The 25,705-nt window shown below is 39.9% G+C and overlaps 1 protein-coding gene across 1 annotated transcript; it reads left to right on the top strand.

The window, feature by feature from the left end:
• Positions 1 to 5,938: 5,938 nt before the first annotated feature.
• On the top strand, positions 5,939 to 25,188 carry mccc2 (methylcrotonoyl-CoA carboxylase 2). The gene is made up of 17 exons (XM_023958934.1): positions 5,939 to 6,174; positions 7,175 to 7,241; positions 8,183 to 8,267; positions 8,410 to 8,511; positions 8,703 to 8,830; positions 9,108 to 9,220; positions 9,417 to 9,530; positions 11,261 to 11,325; positions 13,353 to 13,452; positions 13,522 to 13,617; positions 14,442 to 14,514; positions 14,611 to 14,687; positions 17,596 to 17,662; positions 18,471 to 18,627; positions 19,492 to 19,606; positions 22,055 to 22,140; positions 24,538 to 25,188. Exons 1-17 carry the CDS (start codon positions 6,043 to 6,045, stop codon positions 24,653 to 24,655), a joined length of 1,695 nt encoding a protein of 564 aa, XP_023814702.1. The 5' UTR covers positions 5,939 to 6,042; the 3' UTR covers positions 24,656 to 25,188.
• Positions 25,189 to 25,705: the final 517 nt, after the last annotated feature.

The raw sequence follows: 25,705 nt of genomic DNA, 5'->3' as shown, positions 1-25,705 counted from the left end.
GCGTGTTTGTCAGTGGATGTGCCTGTGTTTCCGTGTGTGTGTGTTTGTGTAATGTGCATGTGTGGATGTGGTTGTTAGTTAATTTTACACATGTATTTGTGTGTATGCATGCTTGTATGTGTTTGTGTGCTTCCATTTGTGTGTGTAAGTGTGTGTGCGTGTTTGTCAGTGGATGTGCCTGTGTTTCCATGTGTGTGTGTTTCTGTAATGTGCATGTGTGGATATGGTTGTTAGTTAATTTTACACATGTATTTGTGTGTATGCATGCTTGTATGTGTTTGTGTGCTTCCATTTGTGTGTGTAAGTGTGTGTGCGTGTTTGTCAGTGGATGTGCCTGTGTTTCCATGTGTGCGTGTTTCTGTAATGTGCATGTGTGGATATGGTTGTTAGTTAATTTTACACATGTATTTGTGTGTATGCATGCTTGTATGTGTTTGTGTGCTTCCATTTGTGTGTGTATGTGTGTGTGTGTTTGTCAGTGGATGTGCCTGTGTTTCCGTGTGTGTGTGTTTGTGTAATGTGCATGTGTGGATATGGTTGTTAGTTAATTTTACACATGTATTTGTGTGTATGCATGCTTGTATGTGTATGTGTTTGTGTGCTTCCATTTGTGCGTGTTTGTGTCAGTGATCCAATACTTACGAGTCTGTGTTTGTGTATGTTTGTGTGCATTTGCACATACCAGTGTGTGCGTTTGCTCATTTGTGTGCCCAAGTATATGTTAGAACATGGACATGTGTTTTAAGGCAGGCGTGTGTGTGTGTGTGTGTGTGTGTGTGTGTGTGCACGTGTGAATAAAGTAATGAAGGGCCTTTGATCAGGTTTGCCTAACAGGAGAATCCAGTTTTTTCTTTCATCTGAAGTTCTGTTAAGGGCAGAAATGGACAGAATGTCAGTAGAAAGGATCTTTTCTTGGGCCTTTCTTCTTTACTAAACTGGATCTACTGGGTTTTCTTGTGAACAGCTTACACTCATTGTCCACCCACATTTATTGTCCTCCTCTGAGCCTGCATGGGGGAGCCTGGGTGGGGGCATGAGTTGTTCCTGGCCTTTCCTTTTTCACATTAAAACACAAGGCTGAGCAGAAAATGTTGTGTTGTAATAACCCAGCGTAAACCATCTTAGACATTCGCTTGGTAATAATTTATCAGCCATAACCGCTTTGACCCGGGAGCCTCGAGGGATCTTTTTTTTCCTCATCACGTTCAAACATTCAACTCTCACTGATCCATTTTCCTGAATTATCCTGTTTCCACAGTAGCCTGGAGCGGACCGGCGCGGCATGTATTTGTTGTTCTCTGCAGAATATTGATGATCTTTACATGTTTAGTTTTACCTTTTCTTTATCTGTCACATCCTTAAAGTGTGTATTTCTGTCCATCCAAGTGTATTCCTTTTTTCCTCCCACTTGTTGATTTAGTTGGTAAATATAACATTTGGTTTGAGTTAATGTCCTTAAAACAAGTTATAGTTTGTTGGACTGAACCTGAATTCATGTTCCATAAACAACTTTTCATAAAACTGGGAAAAACAATGAAAAATCTATTTAGCGAGCAGCAAATAAAAGATGGTTTAAAAAGACATATTTTTTTAATTGATCATTTTGTTGTCCAATTTGCTCACAAACCCACGGATAAAACTTCAAATACCTCTGTCAAGGTCCTCTGAAATTCAAGTGGTGGATTCATTTTTCACAAAGTACTTAAAAACATTTCAAAATAAAACAAAAGAACATCAACAGAGACGTGGCCTCCTTTGGTTTCTTGATCTTTTTTCATGCACTGCACGTTTTCTTTCCTTCTCTCCCAGATGCCAGAGTGTTTCATCCGTTTTTTTTTCCTTTTTAAAGAGAATTTTCATAGCCGTATCTATTCTCTCACTCCGCGGCCACATCCAAGAAAGGTTCGGAGGTTGCGGAAAAGTAGAGAGAGCTGGACCAATGAGAGGGTTGAAGTTCGTATGCAGAGTGGCGGATTTTCCATTCCCTAAGAAAACAGGAGCAGCCATTTGAGTGAAGGTCATGGACATTTCTTTGCATGCTGATGGAAAAGGGGGGGGGCATCAGAAGAGAGAAGCCTCTTAAAACCAAATGAACTAAAAGCTCTTGGTTTGAATGCTCTTCAGCTCAAATACAGCAGCATAGTCAGGTTTTTTTAAAGCTTTTAGGCTAACTCTCATTCCTACTTAAAATCAACTTTAGTTCCCATTTTTGAACAAGGCAAGACCTTTCTTTTTGCCCAGAAGGCTGTTTGTATTCAATTCATCTATATTAATGTTTTCTGTGAAGTGGATGATGATAATTTGTAAACTTGGTGAAAGAAATGCAAAAAAAGGTACTTCTTTTACAAGTCATATGGGAACTGCTGTGATTCCAGTCCAGTCATGTCTGTGTTGACTCATTTATTCATTTATTGTTTTTACAAATGAAAAATGTCAGTTAGATTAAAAGTGAAAGATAAAATACCTAAGACTTCTACTCAAACATAAAAAAGAAATGATGATTTGTTTTTCAAGCATTTAACAATTTTGATTTTTTCCTTGGATGTTTTTCAGATTTTTTTTCCTGAAACTATAAAGTTCTGTTGCTCATAAAAGCCAAAGAATGTGTGCAAAAACTGAATCTAAAAGATTTTTGTCTTGAAATAATAATCTTTTAATCTTACAATAAAAATAATTTTTTTTTTTAAAAGCAAAATACTATCAGCTTAAGAAAACATGACTATTGTTTTACAGATAACACATTTTCAGCTAATTTCTGGTAAATAAAAAATTGGAAAGAAGAAAAAATAATATTTTAGGTTGTAGATTTCTAAAGACAATATTGTTTTAATAATAATTTTACTTAAACTAATGGAAAGTCTCAAAAGCAGGTAGCATCTGCAAAGCCTTTCACTTTTTTTTTTTTTAATTTACGGTACAAGTATTTTAAACCAAAACGGAAACGTTTGACCTTCTGACACTTGAAAACTGTAAATACAAGCTACTGCTGATTCCACAATTCAGTGTAATACAATTCAGTGCAATACATCTAAAACCTCTTTAAGTCCTCCATTGACTGACATCTTTTGGTGGAGGTGTCATGATGGTGTGGGGCAGTAACATTCTCACAGGAAAAATGTAGTCCCTGGGGGTTTTATCAGCAGAACATGAAGACAAGCTTCTTCAACGTCAAAAACAAATCTCAAACTGGAGCTTGCTCCTATAGCAGGGATGGTTTCAAAATGTTTTATAACTACAGATGCTCAATTGACAAGGGAAGTGAACAGAAGAAGATTTATGGCCAAGGACTTTTATTACAACAGAGAAATCCTCTACAAAGCAATTTTTAGTTAAACTTTTAAATTCCAAGTTCAGTGATATAATGCACATTTCTGCTTTAAATGGTCCTAAATATTTTGTTTTTCTTCACACTTCTGTCAAATCTGTACAACAGAGTATTAGTGCAACCAATAAAAGAAAAAAAAGGGAATAAAGTTGTAAAATTATTAGAATTAAGTTGTCCTATTATGGTAAAATTTTAATTTGGCTTTAATTTTATTTTTTATTTTTTAACTTGTCCTGTCCAACAGCTGGGCAGACAGATGAGAGCTGAGGGCCTCTTGTGTTGGACATATTTTACTTTAACAAGAGGGGTTATTAATCTTCAGACAAACCAAAGGTATGTCTGAATAAACCCCTTTTGTAATTGAGGCCAAACTTTATTAATTTCAATCATGTCTGAAAATCTTTGGTGTTGGACCGGACGGAAAAGGAAAGAGGGGAAGAAGAGAGAGGGACGTTAGAGAGAGGGGGGGTAGGGGGTGATAATAGGAGGGGAAGGGGGATAAGACCATGAAGCAGCATAAAGCAACAAGTTTACTGGTTGTTAATCATTATGGTAAGGTTCAAATGTAGAAAAAATAAAATAAATAAATAATAAAAAAAAAAAAGGGTCGGAGCCTGTCCACACACACACTCAAATGTTATAAACACACCTGCTAGCTGCAAAAATGTCCACCTGTCGACATGTACACAAAACAGATAGTGTTCACACGCATACTTATGCCTTAAAACCAACTAGTGTGAAATATTTCAGTCATTCAGTCATGCAAACTGTTAGTGCAAAGGTGAGCTAACACCTGTGCTCAGGTGAGTGTTTATGTTCTTCTAAAATGGATGGTGGAACGTGAAAAGAAGGAGGGAGAGTGCCCAGCCATCCCCACCCCAAGACCCCCACCGCAGCAGCAGCGGCAGCCGGAATCCCCCCAACGCCACACGGGAACCGGCAGGGAACAACCGCTGCCCGGGCGACCAAGCCCGCCACCCAGGCCAGGGCCAGCAGGGCCGCCGCAAGGCCCCCAGAGCCAGAGGCCAGGGACGCACGGAGGGAAAGAGAGCGCCGCCCCAGCCCAACCAGGAGAGCAGCCCCCCCGCCGCGCCGGGAGAACCCAACGCAGGGCCCCACCGGAGAAGGACGCCCACAGCCCCAAACGAGCACCCCACCACCACCCAGGAGTTCCGGGCATCCCCCCGCCCCAACCCCAGGTACGAGCCAGGACCCCCCAAGGGAGACCCGCTCCGCACTCCAGGCAGCCACCCGCCCGGCCCACGGTTGGTCCAGGGAGGAGCGAGGCAGGGGCCCGCCGCCCCCGCCCAGGAGGGGGGAACCCCGGGGAAAAAAGAGGGCCCACAAGGGGTGTTGTAAATATGGCCCGACCAGGCTCGGCCACAGTTGGAAATTTGGCGGGGCCCAGCACTCAGGAGCAAGGACCAGAACCCACCCCCCAGGGACCAGACACCCCCGGCTCAGATGTAATGTGAACCCCCCTACCGCGCGGAGAGAGCACCGCCGGGCCCAGGAAGCCGGCACCCCGGGGACACGGCCGCCGCTGCAAAGGGGCCCGTACCCCCCACCAGGGAAGAGGCAGGGGACAGACGGACCCAGGTCCCACCTTCCTTGCAAAATGTGTGTGCGTGTATGTGTGTTTGAAAGGGTGTGTGTGTGCATGTGTGTGTGTTTATGTTGGGATGTATATATTGAGGGGGGAGGGGTGTGTGTACTAAGGGGGGTGCGGTTAAAATTGGCGTGTAGGGCACTAAAGGGACATCTCCTGATTACTCACAGTGACGTCCCACCACCCTCCCCACCAAGGGGCCCTAAATGTCTAAGGTGCGGTTAAAATCGGCGGGTAGGGTGCTAGGAGGACATCCGCTGCTTACTGGCAGTGATGTCCAAGCACCCCCCCTACCAAGGGCCCTACATGTCTAAGGTGCAAATAAAACCGAAAGAGGGGGGGCCCACTCCATACAGCAACCATAGGAGGGGGGCCACTGCTTAGTAACCCCCCCCCCCCCCCCCAAGGCTCATCGCAGGCTAAGCCCCCCACCCCCTCACCCTATTATGAGGTTATATGAGGAAGGGGGTAAGTTGGGGACAGATGATAGACTGTCCCCCGGTGGTCAAACAGCTGTCCCCCCCCCCCCCCAGCAAGGGGGCCAGGCCCACCCAGCCCCGGGGCCCCACCCCCGGAGGCGCAGACACCCCAGGCCCAGCACCACCACCCCCACAGAGAGAGAGAGGAGCCAGAAAGCGCCGGCCCCCCCCGGAGCAAGCCCAGGCCCCCACACCCAAACGCCGGCCCTAGAAGAGCTCTGATCAGGCCTCGACGGGACCGAGGCAGATTTGGCTTTAATTTTAATTTGTGTGTTTAATTTTATTTCATTTAATTTGGTAAATATTTTTAAACCTTTTTTGTCATAATCGTTTAATTTTATTGCCTTTTGAATGTCTTTTTTATATACTCCATCATATAATAAATCTGTTAAAGACACAAATGACAGTATTTTTGTAAAGAGTGGTTTATAAATTGTACTTTTTATTATTATTAAACTTCTCTTGAATTTTCGATGCGCACCAGTCAACAGAAAGTTCGTGTATATGTCCAGCAGAGGGCAGCATAACAATTTTCTATATGAAACACTAACCATAGAAGAAAAAACTGCTAGGCTACCTAGCAAGCTAGCAGTTGCAAATTAAACGTTTTTATTGTTTCGAGAGGGAAAATGCTTCTGCAGTCTATTCGGCCGTGGCTGCTCCGCTATAGTGGGCTCCCCATGGGCTGCACAAGAACGTACTACGCCGACAGAGTCGCACGTCTCGGCTCTCAGCCCGACAAGCAGTCCTCTGACTATCAGGTAGGTTTGCTATTAGCTTAGCCTGCTAGCCAGACTGTGATGCAGAAAATCAGGTCGCTGCAAACGTTTATTTAGTTCGAGAAAAGAAAAACTCGCTTATGACGGACGAGCAGTCAGACACATGTTTGCAGATTCATGCTTCTAAGCTCAAAGTTAACAATTAATGTCGGAGCTCAGCCACAAAAAAGTTATGTCAGAGGTCAAAATTCCTCTATGTTGTGTTGGAATTGTCATACTTTTAATGTAAAAAAGAAAAAGAAAAATATGTTATTTGTGTTAAATAACCAGCATTAATTATTAGTTTTGACAGGTTCTCAACGAAAATAAAGCACATCAGTATTGAATTTGAATTATTAGCCATTAAATTAGCCAAAGTGCTAAATAAAACATACATTGAAATTAGAAAAATAATAATCTTTGTGTCTGGACACAAATAAATACTTCATAATTATGGTTAATCAATTTTACGTTAGATATGGACTCTCTTTAATTTACAAGAAAAAGAACATTGTAATACTTCAAAACACCAGTAGATGGCACTGTGGTCACACTGTCTTGCTGCTTAATATAAATATAAAACACACTGTACTTCGCACTTACTTTGATTTATTGCTAAATCCTTTACATTACATTACTCGTGATGCAGATTGCATTAGAATTGACTACTACTTTGATCAATTTTTATATTATAGCTTGTTTTATTGAACGATGAGGGAATGATATAGGCCTATATCACATTTGCATACGAAAGCAATTGGATTTTAAGTACCAGCTTATGCATCATCGGAAGCTCTCATAATTTGTTTCATGTTTCTGCATAATTAGTTGTCACATTATGGTTTGAGAAACTGCAACCCAGATCAAAGTATCTGAAATGTTTGTTTTATTTTATTCAGAATGGCCCCTTTTGCTCTGACTAACACAGAATCAGCCGAATCTAGTATATAAAAAAACAATTTGGATTAACAAAGCAATGTCAATCCACCCTCAATTTTTTCAGGAGAATTATGAGCGGATGAAGGCGCTCGTGGATGAACTGAAAAGCCGGACAGAGAAGATTAAATTGGGTAAGTGTGAGCATTTGAAAGATGAAAATCCATCCTGCAGTTTTCATTTCAGTCAGAGCTCAGGTAACCTCAGAGATTAGATTCAGTTTTTCTTTATAAAAGTTAGAGGTAAAACTATTCTAGGAGAAAATATTTCAAATTCTTTTGCTGTAAAAATACTTGGTTGTTATTTTGCCGTGAACTGTCCCTGAAAATCTGCTATCTGGGTGGAGTCTGGAGTATTTAGCAAGTTTGAGCTCCCACTGAGGCCGTCATGGGGGGCTGTAGCCAGACAAGTGTCCAACTCCCACTGAGGACGCCATGCTTACTGATGGGGGCCCTGGCCTCTGCGGGATGATATATCTCACAATGCTTCTGCTACTGCCAAGGGGCAGAGGGACAGGACTCAAAAAGCTGGTGGCATTTCAGGAGCTTTAATTAAAGCTTTGGGGAAGGGGGCAGCTTGTGACACTGCTTTAGCATTGGTTTGTGTGGGAGTGAACCGCCCCATTGGTTGCTGTTTTGACACTTTAAAATCCCACTCCGCTGATCTTTTGATCTAGTATCAAAGCGTTCCCAATGGCCTTATAATTATGATGGTGCTGCTTTTATCCATAATCAAAAAACGTGTCGTTTTCGAGGATACAGTTTCTATAGTGTGGCAGTAGTTGGCACGGAGCTACCCCCACCCCCCGTTCCCCTCCCCGTTGCTGAAAGTTCTGAGCGGGGAGGTCGTGGCCCACCCATCGTATTTTCTACGTCACAAATATGAACTTTTCCCAACGGCATTTTTTCCATCTGCTCCTGATTCACAACAATTTGAAAAAAGAAATAGTCAGAAATTCAATTTTAAGCTTAATTTCTGTATATATGCACGTTTACAAAAACACCCAAAACAGGATTTTCATTGGAGTGGGCCTTTAAACAGTCTTATTCTTGACCTTGTTGCTTCTTATACTCAGGTGGGGGAGAAAAAGCCAGAAGACTTCATACTTCTCGGGGGAAACTTTTACCTCGAGAGCGTATTGACAGACTCCTGGATCCAGGGTACGAACACGCCCTTCCTGCTTTGACAGAATCAGCATTGATGGTTGATTTCATTCAAATTTTGCACGAATTACTGAAACCTTTAGGTCAGATATGCACATGATAGAAAGCAGAAAATGATTTACCTGGGATTATCTTTCAGGACTCCTTTTTTAGAGTTCTCCCAGTTTGCAGCTTATGAGTTGTACGGAAAAGAAGAGGTCCCAGCAGGCGGGATCATTACTGGGATCGGACGGGTTTCAGGGTAAGACACACATTCACGATCTTACCATGTAAAGCTACTAGACCGTGTGTTATTTCAACCGTTTGATTTTACGTTTTCATCTTGACTTGCATCTCCAAAGGTGAAACATTTGAATTTGTTGCCTGATTCTGTTAAGATAAACCAACATTTTCTTCCTTAAACCAAGTTTCCTTCCTTTTTTTTTTTTAAAGGGTGGAATGTGTTGTAGTTGCAAATGACGCCACAGTCAAAGGAGGAACATACTACCCCGTGACGGTAAAGAAGCACCTTCGAGCCCAAGAAATAGCCCAGCAGAACCACCTACCTTGCATTTATTTGGGTGATTATTTCTATTTTTTTCCAGCAAAAGAGAAGTAGAGGAGTATAAAGGGGGAAAAAACTGTAATTGGCTGAACAGTAAATATAAATTTAGGTTTCAAGTTGTATAAAAATGTATTTTAGGGTTTTTGAAATTAGCCTCTGATGAGTTTGAAGGCTCCATTTGGGAGCAGCAGGCAGCAGTTCATGTAGGAGCGTAGATTTATTAGTGTCTGTTATGGCAGCCATGGGCCAAATGCTGATAATAACCAATTTGCTGATGTCTTGATGTCTCTCAGTGGACTCTGGAGGAGCTAATCTACCCAGACAGGCTGATGTCTTCCCAGACAGAGATCACTTCGGTCGCATTTTCTACAACCAGGCCAGGCTGTCTTCAGAGGCAATCGCACAGGTGATTTTCACAAAGCTTTTTTTGTCACGTTTACGACAAACAACATGCTGATTCTAGCAGACTTCCTTATAACAGGAACACTGCCCTGCTTTTAATATTCCACTACCCTGCTGTTATTTCAAATCTGCGAATAAAAGGAGTCCTTTAATAGTGCGTGTGTTTATAGCTAACTCTAGTTGTTTCCTCCGTCCTTGAGATTGCTGTGGTGATGGGCTCGTGCACCGCTGGAGGAGCGTACGTTCCCGCCATGGCCGATGAGAGCATCATTGTGCGGAAGCAAGGAACCATCTTCCTCGGAGGACCTCCTCTGGTCAGTGGATGTGACGGTTTGTTTAAGCAAGATGAGAGTTTGATAAAGCACGCATTAGTCTGAAGGCTTCATTTCACATAGGTCTTATTTTTAAAGTAGCATTTTTTTTTTGTTTGTTATGATTTTATTATAGCTCAGAAAAGAGCTAAGATGGAGCATGTTTTTCCCACAATGCATCTGCTGACATCTACAATGAAGTTAACTCAGTGGAGTTGTGAAAATTTACTGTTATTTGCCTTTTTTAAAAAAAAAAAAAAAATTTAAAAAAAGTATTCAGTCAGTCACCAATTGTGCAAGTTCTGCCACTCCAAAAGATGAGAGGCCTGTAATTTTCATCCTAGGTATGCATCAACTATGAGAGACAAAATGAGAATAAAAACCCAGTAAGTCACATTGTCTAATTTTTAAAGAATTTATGAATTATGGTGGAAAACGAGTACAGTGGTGATTAACAGAATTATTGATAGAATTAATGAAATAGGGCTGGACAAAAATGATGGTACCCATAACTTAATATTTATTGCACAACCTTTTGAGGCAATCACTGCAATGAAACAGTTTCTGTATTTGTCAATGAGCCTTCTGCAACTGTCGACAGGTATTTTGGCCCACTCCTCATGAGCAAACTGCTCCAGTTGTCTCAGGTTTGATGGGCGTCTTCTCCCCAAATTAGCATGTTTCAGCTCCTTCCACAGATGTTCAATGGGATTCAGATCTGGGCTCATAGAAGGCCACTTCAGAATAGTCCAACGCTTTTCTCTTAGCCATTCTTGGGGGTTTTTGGCTTCACTTTCTGTTTTCCATGATCAGTGTGGTTCACACCTTTTCACCAAACAGTAACGTGACTATTTGTCTCCCTTTAAATAGCCAGACTGACTGATTATGGGTTTCAAAACAGTTGTGATGTCAATTAAAGGACATACCTGAGTTCATCATGACCCCCTGGACTTTTATGGAGGTACCATCATTTTTGTCCAGCCCTATTTCATTAGTTTGTTTTTTTTAATTCTGTTAATCAACAACTCAAAAGTAATGGCTGCTTTTGATTATTTAATTTTCACTAAATTTTAATTTATTGTTACTTTTTAACGTTTCAAGTCATTTCAGTGAGCGTTGTGGACTTTCTTTCTTTAACTGAGGGGTACCAACAATTTTGTCTACCGCTGTATTTGGTCACTGACAAACAAGCAAGATTTCTGGCTCTCACATACCTGTAACTTCCGTCCTCCGTCCTCCCGGTTACCTGTATTGATGGCACCTGTTTGAACTTATTATCCATATAAAAGACACCTGTCCACAACCTCAAACAGTCACACTCCACACTCCACAAAAGAAAAGGAGGATAAGAGGATGATTATAGAAGGGAAGTAGATTCATAAGGCAACAAGTAACAATCTGCTGAACTTTTATAAACATTACTGTCAGGTGTAAATGTTATCTAAAAGAGGCGGGGCCTGTCCGTACAAACACTCGACTGTTACAAACATACCTGTTGGTTCCAAGGGGACAGAAGGTCCGAGGTCCCATTGTGGTGTGTGCGTGTTGGAGTGTTTATTGTTGTGGGGTAAAGGGTGTGTGTACTAAAGGGTGCAGTTCAGATTGGTGGGACGGGCACTGTGAGGACATCTCCTGATTGCTTCGCGATCATCTATTTCAAAAGCCCCTTCCGAGTGGAGTTAAGTGATGAAGGACTGTTTGTTTCCATCTGTCAGTGATTCTCTTGTCTGCAGGTCAAAGCTGCAACTGGAGAAGAAGTTTCAGCAGAAGATCTTGGTGGTGCTGATCTCCACTGCAAGTATGATCATCCAATCTGAGTCGTTTGTGTCTGAAATTAGCCTTAAAATCCTTAAACCATAGATGAGGCTCCAGTTTTTTATCGAGCTTTTGTCATTTTTGTCTACGTGGCGCAGGATATCAAAGCGTCAGAGCCACAGCTCCGTTTCTCTGATCACGATGCCACTTCCATTCAAATAGATTGAGCGGTGAGGCAGTGAAGTCGGAATGGAACTGCTCTTTTCTCCCAGGCCAGAATTCCTTCAGTGGGTTGTAAAGGAACTTATTCAGAAAATGATTTGCACTTACTGCTGTCAAAGGTGGCTCCTCAGATGCTGAGTCATGTTGGATCCAGTCACTGCTTCTGTAGTTTTTCTTCACTTTCAATTAAATAAATAGGATGTTATTTATCATGAATTCATATGATTACATTTAGGAGCACTTATGGGCCAGATATTCCTTTACAAGTCCACATTTTGGGGATTTAGGGTTTCATCTTTTCTTCTAGTTCAACTATATCAACTGATTTATGTACTGATGTATTTAGTTATAGGTGCTCCTTTCTGTTTTCATATCAATCTTTTTACTCATTCAGTTATATAATATAAATCCAGACAGATTTTACCTCACCTCCTTTAACTTACAACATTTCTTTTCTGGCTGCTTCCAGGAAAATGAAGACTGGAAGCTCATGACTGTGATTTTACAAGATGCTTTCTCCAGCAGCTTTTTACCTGGCTTGTTTTATTTTAAAAATAATATTCAAAGGCATGTATATGAAATTCTGCCAAGAGAGAAATGTTTAATTTAAGCCTTGATTTATTTATATTCAGTTGGTAAAGAAAAATGTTTTTGTCAGTCTCTGATTTTGCAAGATGTTTCACTTAAAAAGATGAGTCGAGTCTGGACCGTTTATTATAGAAACACTTCAACTGTTAGACAGAATGTAAAAACAAAACAAAACAGGAAATTAAATGTTATGATTCTTACACAAACTATTCATATAATAGAAAAACTGTGTATCTTCTACAAACAACCAAGAATTCTGTTCCTCACTGACCTGTTACTACTTCTTTAAGAAACTCTTCTATCCTCCACTGGTTACCTGTATTAATATCCCCTGTTTGATTAAGTTATATGTATAAAAGATGCCTGTCCACATCCTCAGTCAGACTGCAACCTCTCCACCGTGACCAAACCCAAAGAGCTGTCAGAGGACACCAGGAGCAACCTTGTAGACCTGAAATATGACTGAAATGAACAAGTCTAGAACAAGCAAACAGCTTAGAGAGGAGAGATCAACTGTTGGAGAACGATTACTAGAAAATGGAAGAAATAATAGATCCCTGACCATTTCCGTTCACCCGGAGCTCCATAAAAGTAGTTCTCACCGGGAGGGGAACAAATGATCTTGAGAAGGGTGAGGAAACCGCCCAGAACTACACAGGGAAACTGGTCAATGACCTGAAGAGAGCTGGGATCACAGTCAAAATGAAGCAGCAAAGGGTTAGCTATGTAAAAAAGCATTTCAAGGTTCTGGAGAGGTCTGCTAGCCTTTGGAGAGAAGTCTAATTGAGAATCTGTGGAGGGAGTTTAAAGTCCATGTTGGCTATCAACAGCCCCAAAGCATCACAACTCTTGAGAAGATCTGCATGGAAGAATGGACCAAAATAGTATGAAACCTTTAACCTCTGACATTGACAACTGGGTACATTTCAAAGTATTCAGGGGAACTTTTGTTTTCCCCAAATGCTTATTTTCTACTTGAGTCCATAATAACTACTTCATAATTTTTTTTAGGGTTAATATAATCTGAATATTGTAAAAAAATATATATTTTTGTGGAGATTTTTGTCTCTTTCATCCGTTGTTTGTTCAAAATTCCTGTAAAACTTTAAAATGTTTGTCTTAGCTTTTTTTAATTTGATCCTAAGTAATATTTCACTTTTCTAAGACACCAAATTTGTGCAGGATTGTAATTATTCTAATTCAAAACTAATCACCTCTTTGTGTAAAACTGAAACAATCAACAGATATGGACTTTTACAGGAAATCTGGAGTGACGGACCATTATGCCTTAGACGATAACCACGCTCTTCATTTAGCAAGAAAGGCCGTACGAAGCCTCAACTACAAGAAGGATGTGCAGGTACTTCACTGATCACCACCTTCCCGTTAGAGTGCACAGTCAGTTACCTCTGAATCTTTGGGGTTTCAGGTGACAGTGGAGCCCACAGAAGCCCCTCTTTACCCTGCCGATGAGCTCTACGGCATTGTGGGGGATAACTTGAAGCGTAACTTTGACGTCAGAGAGGTACTTTTGCTGCACATTTGTTTGTAGCTTCATTTTAAAATTCCACTCCGATCATTTTCTGATCTATTTTCAAAGCGTTACCAGTGTTCTTTTAGTTATGATTATGCTGTTTTGTTTAAGCCAAAATAGAAAATTCTGTAATTTTCCAGGACATATTTTCTGCATAGTTCATTAGAAATTTGCCTTTAAGTTGTGGGCGGGACCGTTGGCCCAAACAACCCCGCCCCGTTGCTGAGAGCTCTCTGTTAACACGCTGTCCTGCTAGCTTACAGCCCCCTCACACCCCCAACCTTGTCTGCTCTTGATTCTCAACGATTTTAATAAAGAAATACTCAGGCAGATTTGAGCTTAATTTCCTTTATACCTATCATCCAAAAAATCCCCCAAAAACATGTTAAGATCCTCAAAAGCATCGGTTTGGGTCTTTAAATGTTTCTGATGTTTCTCTGACGTGATGAAAATGTTCGAATGAGTGTGAGGTGACATTGTTGATTGATTTTCTCCTCATAGCTCAACTATTATTGGAAAAATGAACCTTCTTTTGACTCAGTGGTTTGCCCTGGATTTATAGGGAAATGCTGAAGCATCAGAAGGCTCTCAAAGGGAGTTCCACATGTCCGACTTTGAGTCAATAATGGCTGCTGGTGTCAGTCATTTTTCTTCCTTTTGATTGTTGATGTGAGAATTGCCGTCCGGTTGAGACATGCTGGAGTGTGTGCACAGGCAGCACCATCGGCTGTACGTTTAGGCAGAAACAGGTTTATTTTTGTTGTTTAAACCACCATGCATTAAAACGTTCAAAGAAAGTCTTTGTTGGATTTCAGGTGATCGCCAGAATTGTCGACGGCAGTAAATTCGATGAGTTCAAGGCTTTTTATGGAGACACGCTTATCACAGGTACGTGGACGGCTGATTTCTCTGAAATGTATTTTCTGTAGTTTTCTTTTTTCTAAATAGTGATTGGTTGTCTTTCTTTTCCTGTAAAACACGCAGGATTTTCAAGAATATTTGGCTACCCTGTGGGGATCATCGGTAACAACGGAGTTTTGTTTTCAGAGTCTGCGAAAAAGGTATTTATTCTTTCGACTCAAAGCTAAAGGTTTTGTACACTAGAAATCAATGCGCTCCCAGTTTGCTATTTAAAGCGGAGTCTGTCATTAAAGAGTAAATATTCTAACAGTCTGTGAAGATTTCGAACACAGTTCTGAAGCCGTGAACACCAGGAACGATTTGCTGTCTTCATCACTAAATAAAAGCAGGAGCTTCGGCTGCCTTGATGTTTGTGCTGCAACTTCTCACAGACTCGTCTGCAACACCTCAGAAGTACTCTGATTAGTTTAATTATAATAACATCACATTTAGCAACCACGGGTAAGGAGCAATCCCAGTTTTCTGTCTCTATAATTCACTTAATTTGCAAAGCAATTTGCCGTAAGTAGATGTGAACTTTGCACAGGCTTATTGAAGATGAAGAGCGGAATTTGTGATTAGAGACTTACGTTTTCAGAAACAGGCTCGGATTTTGATTATAAGCTTAACTTGGGGGGGAGAAAATATCTTCCCGCCATCCTTTCTCTGTGAGGTTTTCACATGACACTATAAGCTTGGGCTTTTGCAAGTAATTCGTGTTTAATTACCAGTAAATGCTGTCAGAAAACTATCACCCAGGCACCAAAGTGGAGGAGACTTTAATGGAGCATATTCAAGGAAATTCAATGCCGCACCTGCAGTTTAGCAGGCTTTTTGAGACGAGCACGGCTCCCTTTATAAGAGCTGTTTTAAAGCTTATGTTAAGGTGTTTGCTCTACTGCAAAAAGAGGAAATTCAGACAGAAGATGTTTTAAAGCTGCTTGTTATTTACCGGCCCCTGGTAACTTTGGCACCCAAGTTAATTAAGTTACTGTATTATTTCATCTTTTTTTTCTGCTTTGTTTTTCTGTTAAGTCATTTAATCAGGTTTATTTTGGCGTCAGAAAAGAAAAATAACAATTTTATCTTCAGGTCGTTTATATTGGTTTTTAAAATAAAGTTTTCTTTTCCTTCTTTTTCAGTTTAAGAACTTAAACCGACAGTAAAGGTTGAATTTGAAGTGGCTTTTTATTGTTGTAATGAGTTTCCTCCAAACTAAAGGCCATGTCACACAGCCACTACGTACATTTTGCGCATATTGCATGGATGAAAATAGTTCATACGTGAATATTCATGGAAAAAGGGAGAAAATTCGTGGACTTTATGTGTAATTTTCACAGATGTATCATGAATATGTCACGTTAAAACCACAGAAAAAGTACGGAGAAACCACGCAAAGAACACGTAAATCAACGGAAAACATGAACCGTGCATGATTGTTGAAATGCAATTTATTGGTGATTCGTGCATCAACTACGTAATTTTAGCGTGAAATGTGCACTTTATACGCAATATAAAAGTTTTACATCCGTGAGGTCTGTCAGTCACAAATTGTCGTATCCATCTCGCATAAATGTTGCACAATTGCATAAGATTTACGTAATAATTACGTATGAACTACGTAAAATACCTGTCAATCGTGTAATTCTCAAATGACCAAAAAAGGAAAAGGGCCTAATGAAAATCATAAACACGCACACACACATATATATATATATATATATATATATATATATATATATATATATATATATATTGTAATACAACAGGTTAATGCTAAAATCGATCTAAACATAATAAATTGACATATTGTCGTAGCGGTAATTTTAAGCAGAAGTGCAGTTATTCATATATTCTTCCCAAATGTCTGTGTGATGATGTCACACACAAAGAGCACATCTGTGTGCTGCAGCACATCTTCGTGATAAATCAACATAATATCAGGTAAAGATCCTAAATTTTCATCATCTCATAAAATCCCTTTCTCATCAAACATTTATCAAACTCATTGAAGCTTTTTGTTACTGCAGGGAATTCTTACCGTTATCGACTTTTAACAGAGCTGGAAAAAAAAAGACTTTCATAAATCTTCACCTAATTCAAAATGTTCTGATTGGAACCAGGAAGTTAAGTCCCTTTAATTACCGTTCAAAAACTTTATTTTATTTGCTCATAAATCCTTGCTGGCATCCAGGTGCAATGTAGCCTCCAAAGCAATGGATTCGGAGGAAGAGTAGACTGCAGCAGTTTGGTATTACCAAGAAAAAAACTATTCAAAAACATGAACTTTCATTGTATTCTAACCAATAAGCGGAACCAAATGCATGTCGTAGCACATGTAATCCTTTTTGTCCTTTAGCTAATTCAGGGCTCCAGACTAACTTTTTTCACTAGGAGCACTGTGGCCCCCAACTGAAAATTTTAGGGGCACAACCAGAAAATTTAGGGGCGCATACCGTAAATCAACATTCTAACCAGATCTACTAATTCTCACTGTATTACGAATAAATACTTTAATAATAGATGCAGAAATTACAATGTGCTGTTTCTAATTCAGTGTCACATTTTTTTCTGCACTTTTGAAGATGAAACAACGAGGTAAACTGACGGCACCATCGCTGTCATGACAGTACAAATAAGTAAACAAAATGCCATAAATTTAGAATTAAAAAAAGTTTTTAGTAACAAGTGATTACCGTAGTAACCTTTCGGTCATTTCACAGTTTCAAACAATACTTAAATGTATGTAAACATTAGGGGATGGAAATACATCTTCTGTCACTATTTTGTCTTCATGTTCTCACGCAAAAGACCAAGAGAAATACAAAATAAAAATAACTTGAAGCATTTTTGCAGCTGCTACTAAAATGTCAAACTCTGAAACAACATAGACATGATGGACCTCACCTCCGGCAGCTCTGTGCCAACGCAGTTCAATCTGCACGCCTGTAAATCACCCGCTTTTTATTTCATTGTAATGAAGGTTCCCGTTGTCAGGTTTTACCTCTTGGCAAGTTTTTCCAAGTCTGGAATATTCCGCACGTTGTGAATAATTGATTTTCTTTCCAGGGGACGCATTTCATTGAATTATGCTGCCAACGTAACATTCCACTTGTTTTCCTTCAGAACATCACAGGTTGGTGTCCATTTTTCTTCTTTATCTGGACCATCGAGTTCTTCCTTTTGGTGTTTGATAACCCTTGTGCTGTCTTGTGGGGTCATCTGGACCCCACAAGACAGCAGGCTGAACCTATTTTCTTTAATGATTTTTGATCTTCACTGGTGTCCATGGATGGACACCATGGATGCTTGGCTGTGGTGGAGCGGTCCCCGCCTGTGATGCTGCATTTGGCTGGTTATGCGGCTGTTCACAGAGAGGGACGTTCCATTTATTAGCGTTTACAACATCTTGTTTTTGTGCTCATCCTTTTTCTTATTGTCCTTCCCCATCAGTCAGGGGGTGGGAGGTGTGAAAGAAGTGGTGGGGTTGAGTAGGTTTCCGGGGATGGGGGCCCCTATTTTTAAATTTTGTATTTTTGTGCTTGTTTATTTTAGCTTTCATGCTTGTTTTTATATTATCTATTTTGTTTTGTTAATGTAAAGCACTTTGTTTTATACCTTTTATATGAAAAGTGCTTTATAAATAAAGTTTGATTTGATTTAGATTACATAAAATCCTCTCCACCTTTATCCCCCTTTGTCATGGTAGGGATAACGCATCAATGTAAGGGAGGGGTCATCTGGATCCCATAAGATAGCACAAGGGTTAAACACATGATTTCAAACTAATGCTGGGAAACAGAAAATTAAATAGTAACATCAGAGTTTAACTTTAAGATGATCACATGACACAAAACATAACTTCATTGTTCCAAAGAACACAATCTCAGAAATGAGATTTTTGTTGTTGTTCTTTTCTGTCATTTTGTCCTTCTTCATTTCAGGTTTTATGGTTGGGAGGGAGTATGAAGCTGGAGGGATCGCCAAAGATGGAGCCAAGATGGTTACCGCCGTTGCCTGTGCAAATGTGCCCAAAATCACAGTCATCATTGGAGGCTCATATGGAGCCGGCAACTATGGCATGTGTGGAAGAGCATACAGGTATGAAGCAGGGCGATTCATTTAAATTTGTTGTTTTAGACTATTTGTTTTTGGAAAAACTGAGATTTTATTTTCCCAGCTTTCTTGCACTTCTGTTGATCGGAGTGAAGTCTGTCCGCCAGTCTCTGGTAAAGTGCAGAAGTGAAAACAGCAGCAAACTAGCAAAGGGGAGCTTTTTCCTAACTTCTGCTAGTTTTCTCCGTGTAGCTTCAGTTTAATCCGACGAAGCAGCGAAACGTGAGGATTTAAACAACTGGACAATAAAGCTGTTGGACTTACAGCAGCTACAGAAAGTTTAAAAAAAGTATTGATTTGGAAACAGCTCTGTTGTTAGACACTGATGCTATGTTGCTATGCTAACGTAATGCTAAAAATAGCTGACCCCCCCCCCCCCCCCCCCCCCCTTATGAGAGTGTTGCATCTTTACAGTCAATGGCAAGAATCCAAAACATGATTGTGTTTTTGTTATGATTTAATGTAAAACTGAATCAACTGGAGGCAAACTTAGAAAAAAGAATCTGCTCCTTTTTAGTAAATGTGTCCTTGTTTTCTCAGCAGGTTTGAATTTGACTTTACAGTTGGTTCAGACTACAGGTGACGGACTGAAACCCCTCCTCTCGTGGGGGCGTTTTTCAGCAAGAAAACACAAACCACTCATCTGTGATCGAAAATCAAACATTTCATAGACGGCAAAAGCAGAGAACAAAAGTTGATTATTAAATCAACACAGGAGTTCCTTAGAAAAAACTGTTGTTTTTATCTCTATAAGTGACCAGAAGACAGTTAAATAAATAAGTCATATCTATTAAAGATTGTTGGGATTCAACCTTATTCCAAGTTAATAATAATGTATTTGTTTTTCAGTCCTCGCTTCCTGTACATGTGGCCAAACTCCAGGATCTCAGTGATGGGGGGCGAGCAGGCAGCAACAGTCCTGGCCACCATCACTAAAGATCAGAGGGCACGCGAGGGAAAAGAGGTAACGCTTAACGGCGCTCTGCCCGCCCACACTGTGCCCTAAGCATAAACATAATGAAAAAGCCTTCTTTTAGCAAGCGTTTGGCTTGGCGGGGGTGAACCAGCATCAGTGCTGAGTGATGACTGCGATGACCTGCTCTGATTGAATGTCTGTCATAAAAGCGCCCGGGCTCCGCCGTTATGGGTTTATTAAGGGCGCAGTAACGCCTCCAGAATGACTCGTCACATCAGGACCCTGCAGACAGACTCTAACCGTGGGAACAAAGACCCAACATAAAAAAGAAAAAATCTAATTAAAGTTCAGGTTCTGAATATTATCTCTGGATGGTCTTTTCATTTTCTAGACTCATTTATCAGCCGTTTTTCAAAGTTAAACGTTAAAGTTAAACAAGTCTCTTATATTAAGTCACTGATATACATTCTAGTCTTTATTTAAAAAATACCCTATCATGCAGTTTCAGGACTATCGTTCTGAAAATATGTTATATGTTTATGTAAATATGCTATTTATTTTAGTTAGTGTGTTGTGAACAAGATAAAGGAAAGGTTTGTGGTTTTCAGAAAGTGCGTTAATGTGTAAAACCCCATTTCCCAGAAGTCTCTGCATCAAACCACAGTACATCAATGCTCATCTATACTGGCGAATGGGGGACAACAATGCATTGGGTCTGACAGATTGGCCCTAAGAAATTTAGTTGTAGTAGCAGCACCACAGAATAAGAGAAGAGACATGAATCTCACAAGTCAGTGATATGATGTGAATTTAATATTTTTAAATGCACTTTTTATAAATCATTTAGGTTTTTATCCTCAGAACACAGTATTTTAATAGATAGCCTTTTGTATTGTTTGTATTTATTAGGTTTTTACTTTTGCAAATGGGTGACGTGATAATTGCTGTTTATTTAAAAAAAAAAAAAAAAAAAGAAAATAGTCAGCATATGTCCAAATTACATCTGCATTCTGATAGCAGAGCAGCAGCGTCAGTCAAGCGACCTAAAGAGGCGGAAGAAGCTGTGAAAGAAGCCTGGTTCTGGTCTGGAGCTTCTGGAGATGATTGTTTCTAAGGAGGCGTTTTAAGTTGAAAACCATCAGGGAAACGTCTGAAGACCCACTTCATTACACAGTAACTCAGTAACGCTGGGTTCAGTCTGATTTTTAACTATTTTTGGACACAAAAATAAAATATAAGAATCATGTTCAGAATGATAAACAAATACTAAGTAACTTTAGGAGAAATAATTTCACAGTAGCACAGTAAATTGTTAAAAAAACAACAATAGAAAAAATAATTTCTATAGTTTATTGCTTTGTAGCAAACAGCTATAACACTTACAGACTCTGTTTACGTCCCTGCAGTTGATCCACTTTTAAAGACTTCAGCTTGATGGCAAACTCTACTATTGTTCAGAGGTTTTCTGTAAAATAAAAAAATAAACTGCATCCACTGCTGATTAGCAGAAATCCACTTTGGAAGGAAGAAATGAGTCAAAGGCAAAAAAATCTTAGAAAGCATGACATTACATGCATACGGACTCTGTGGTTTTATTTTATTCAAAGACATGAGCGGTTGAAATTACTTTTTGGAAGGAAATCTGTCAGTTCTGGAGGTTGGAGATCAGCAACTTGGGCAAAAAAGATAAGTGAGAGGAAGAAAGAGTGGTCAAAGTTTTGCTTTTCAAGACTTTTGTGATTTCCTAAAATTACTATAATAGACAGAAACCGACTAGAAAAGGTTAAGACCTCTTCAAAAATAAGAACGGACCATTGTTATATTTGCATTCAAATGTGTCATTAAGTGGTCATATTTACATCATATTCAAATATCAGTTGAAATACTTTTGAATTCATGTCAGAGCTGCCAGTTTTTCCCTCTGGAAACTCTTGAAAACATACATTTGAAACTTCAACAAGCATCCAGTCAATCACTCCGAAAGCATTCAGATGGAGACGTTCTGTGAAAGCAGACCCGATTCAATCAACAGGAGGGTGAAAATATTGTTTGTGCGGAGAAAAGCCTTGATTTTGTTGTCTGCATTTTCTCTCTGAGTTTCAGTGATCTGTAACACTGGGATGACTAAGAAGCAACACTGGAAAATAATTGTATAATTTGCCACACAGCAAGATGATCTTCATCAGGCACTATAAAAATGCGCCAGCACAATAATAAAATTCCTCAAAAATGGAAGTGTTTGTAAACCTTTTATAGCATTTTTTTTAACATTCATACAACTTTTTTGGTTTGGTAAATAATGAGTATCTTTATCATTTGAGACAATTGCCTGGACAGAAGTTTCAGTGACTTCCCTGTTTTTTTCCATTTTTTTTTTCCAAAAATCTGCTCTTCACGACAAACGAAGCGACTGTGTTTTCTCTGCTTCACATCTTTAATAATTCAGGCCACCATTAAAGCTTTCTGGCCTTATTCCTTTCTTCCAATTATTCATAGTTCACAGCGGAACAAGAGGCTGCCATGAAGGAGCCGATCGTGCGGCGGTTCGAAGAAGAGGGAAGTCCATACTTCTCCAGTGCCAGGTGAGATTCGTTTGGGTCGCATCTTCAGGCACTAAATCTTGGTGTTACTCAGAGAGAGTCGACTACGTAAGGCAGGAACAAATCATTCTCGTTCCCTTATTTACTCTGACATCCTCCACCGGTCTTCCTGTGATGCTGCAGCAGAACGGAGAAACAATAAGCCAGAATCTCAGCGTGGTAAGAGACGCTGCAGCGCAGCTGAAGTGTATTTGGTCTCCATTAGACGGCCTGCTGGTTTGTGTTTATTGGATTTTCATGTGATCATTATGTCTGTGAGCAGAGCACATATTAAGATGACTGGGTTGTTACAAAGATCATACGTGGAGAAAAGGCTTCTGCATTCCAAACATTTCTGGAAGGCATTGCAAAATGCAATTATTATGAAGTTTATTATGAAACTGAAGTGAGAAATGGAAATCACCTTTTTGCCAGGACCACTGCACTGCTTTAAGGACTCTTTGTGTTCTACTACAACTTCTTCAGAATACTTTGAAGTCCCACTCCGATCATCTTTTGATTTTCAAAGCGTTCATGGTGGTCTTTTAATTATGATTCACCAGTTTCAGCCAAAATCCAAAGACCTGTGTGGCTTTCTAGGACATATGTGTGAGCAATCCTGCTCTCTTTCACCTCCCTGTTGCTGAGAGCTCTCTGTTTACACGCTCTCTCGCTAGCTTACAGCCCTTCACACCCCCAATCTAACAGGACAGGTGCAACAAAGATGGCGAGCAGAAGTGGAACTATCTGCTCGTACAGTTTTGAGCCAGATGCCAGCTCAGGAAAACAAAGACGAATGCATCAGAATGGAGCAGAGCAGAGAGTTTGTGCCACACCCGGTCTATTTTCGACGTCACACATAAGCTCTCTGTCAAACGGCGTTTTTTGTCTCTGCTCCTGATTCCCAACGATTCGAATACACATAAAAGCAATTCAAGGCTTGATTTTTGTTGATATATGTCCTCCATCATGAGAAAAATGCCACAAGAACAGAAGTTTATCTTGCAGCATTCCGGTACATGGGTTCAGAAACTGTTGCCTCCTCTGAGAACATCCCAGAAATCCAGGTCTGCTGTGTCTGCTTCCTCAGACACGATGTCTGACTCATGCTGTCACACAAACCCCCTCACTCTGGGATGCCGTTGCAGCTGTCAGCTGCAGACATAAACTCCAGCACGAGGAAAACTAAAATTGCAGTGTTTTTGACTGATTATAGCCGTTCGTTCGTTGTCGGTAAATTAAATCAAATTAATTTCCCAGAGCTCATCCTAAAAATTCAAAACAATATTTAATGAGGTTTAGGAAATTGTATTCCTGCCATAAACCTTTGCATAGTTTTAGTGTGCAGGTGATTGAGTCGACCTTTAGTGTCTTCTCTGTGCAAAGGTCTCTCTGGGGTCACATAGTTTTAGCTCCTGTCAGCAGCCGGATCCGCAGACGCTGGGTTGCTTCTTACTTTGACAGATGTGATCAGTGTCAAAGACAAAGTTGTGTTGAATCAGCAAACTTTCCCTCTGATAGGTCATCATGTTTGAAAATGCATTTGCAGGACTTTAAAAATGTAAAATAAATCCACAGTACTTCTATACTTCAAAGTACTTCAAGTAATATCTTGTGGTGGGATGGCTGAAAATTCCAGCTAAACTATAAAAATCAATTTTATAGTGTTAGCATTAAATGAAAACTGTGGTTTGAAATTAAAAAGAGGAATTTGGGGGAAAAAATGATAAAGATTTTTAGAAAAGAAGAACTAAGATACAAATAAACCAGATAATAGTGAAAAAGACAGAAAGAAAGAAAACTATAGTAAAAAAGACAATAAATGATGGAACCAGTTGGTTGGAACTTGCATTTTAACTATATTTGACACATTTTAAATCATCTCATACAGCAAACTGTACTTAATTAAAAAAGACTTTACATATTTTACTGTTCTATCATTTGTTTTTTAGTTTTATAACATTCAATATGAGGAATATGCTAACAGGCCAAATATAGTAATGTTCTCGTAAAATGTTTCTTTTTTTTAAATTAAATGTTTTAGAGTCCTAACTGTTGATGCAAATATGCATCAAACCCATTTGGCTGCAAACTGGCCTAAATTTAGCATCGACATTAAAGCAAAATCGTGAGTCACATTCATTTTCTCATAGCTGGAAATAAATTCACTTTATAATTTATTGACTTCAATTAATGAATTATTGCATTCTAATTTATCCTCTAACTTTTTTTTCTTTACACATGAATGACCTTTTTTCTCAAATACACCTTCATGTTCAGACCTTTTTCATGAATGAATATGTGTTTAAATTGAACACAAATGACCTGACGGGTTATTCCCCTGTGGAATGGAAACTGCTGCATTTGTGTTGGAGCTGAAGCTCTTTGTGGTTCCCGCAGGCTGTGGGACGACGGCATCATCGATCCAGCCGACACCCGCCTGGTTTTAGGCCTGAGCCTCAGCGCCGCGCTCAACGCTCCCACCAAGAAGACTCACTTTGGAGTTTTCAGGATGTAGCTTTTTGTTCAGGTGTACAACTCTACTGTGTTTCTATCCATCTTTGTAGTTTGATTTGAGGTTCAGTTGAGCAAACCTTGGAGGAATAAGAAGATCAATCTCTAAACCATGAAAACCGGAGGATTTGGTCGTTGGACATTTCCACTATTAAAGCTGTGCCTTATCTGTCTGTCTCCTAAATCGGTTTACTTTTGCATATTTATTACAAGCTGTAAACTGAACTTTTTGTTTTAAGTCTGTGAGTCTAATAGTGTTTTTTTTTCATTAGAGGGCAGTGTTTAGTCAAAAATAAAAGCCTGTGCTCCGTGTGCTCAGATGCTGGTAGCAGTTCTGTCATTCTGATCCGATCCGCTGTTTCCTCTTCATATCTACAGCTATACAAACCTTTTTTTTTTTCTTTTTTTAAAACACTTGAATTAGACCTGTAATTTCATGGTGTGTGACAGAGCTCTGCCACTGAGTCATCAGCTGCCCTCTCATCCTCCTTCAGGTTTACCACATTTCCTAAAAATAAAAAAAAACCTCTTCTCACATCTTTGCGTAGACTTTCACCCTGATGACCAGCTTCATCTGCACTCCTCTGGACCCCCGGGGGGCAGAGATGTGATGCAGCTGAGGATTTACATGTTTGTCTGAAGCCAACTGCTTAAAGTGCTTAGCTGGAAGCCCTTCATGCTCCTGTGTGAATGACAGCGAGGCTGTGCAGCAGAGGCTCACCTCAGGGAGAGCAGAAATAACTCGGGGCATGATCTGCACCGAGGATGTGTGGTGTGTTTTTGCGCCGCCCACACATCTCCAACCAAAACAGCTCTGCTGGAAATGCCTGCATCCTCGTGCACCAGATGCCCCTATGAGAGCAACACCAAACACAGACATTCTGCTTTTTTATTTTATTTTAAATTGTAGTGAAGGAACCGAACTTTAAAAAAAAAAGACAAGATGCTTCCTAGATTCACGTTTAATGAGACACATCCACCAGGAAAATGTGGCCAAAATGGAGCACCTGTTTATTTAAAACGATTTTTTCTGCTCTTTGACATCTTGTTTTTG

Source organism: Oryzias latipes, chromosome 9, assembly GCF_002234675.1.
Source record: "Oryzias latipes chromosome 9, ASM223467v1".
Classification (NCBI taxonomy): domain Eukaryota; kingdom Metazoa; phylum Chordata; class Actinopteri; order Beloniformes; family Adrianichthyidae; genus Oryzias; species Oryzias latipes.
Note: the sequence above shows the minus strand (reverse complement) of the source record. Positions and strands in the feature narration are given on the sequence as shown.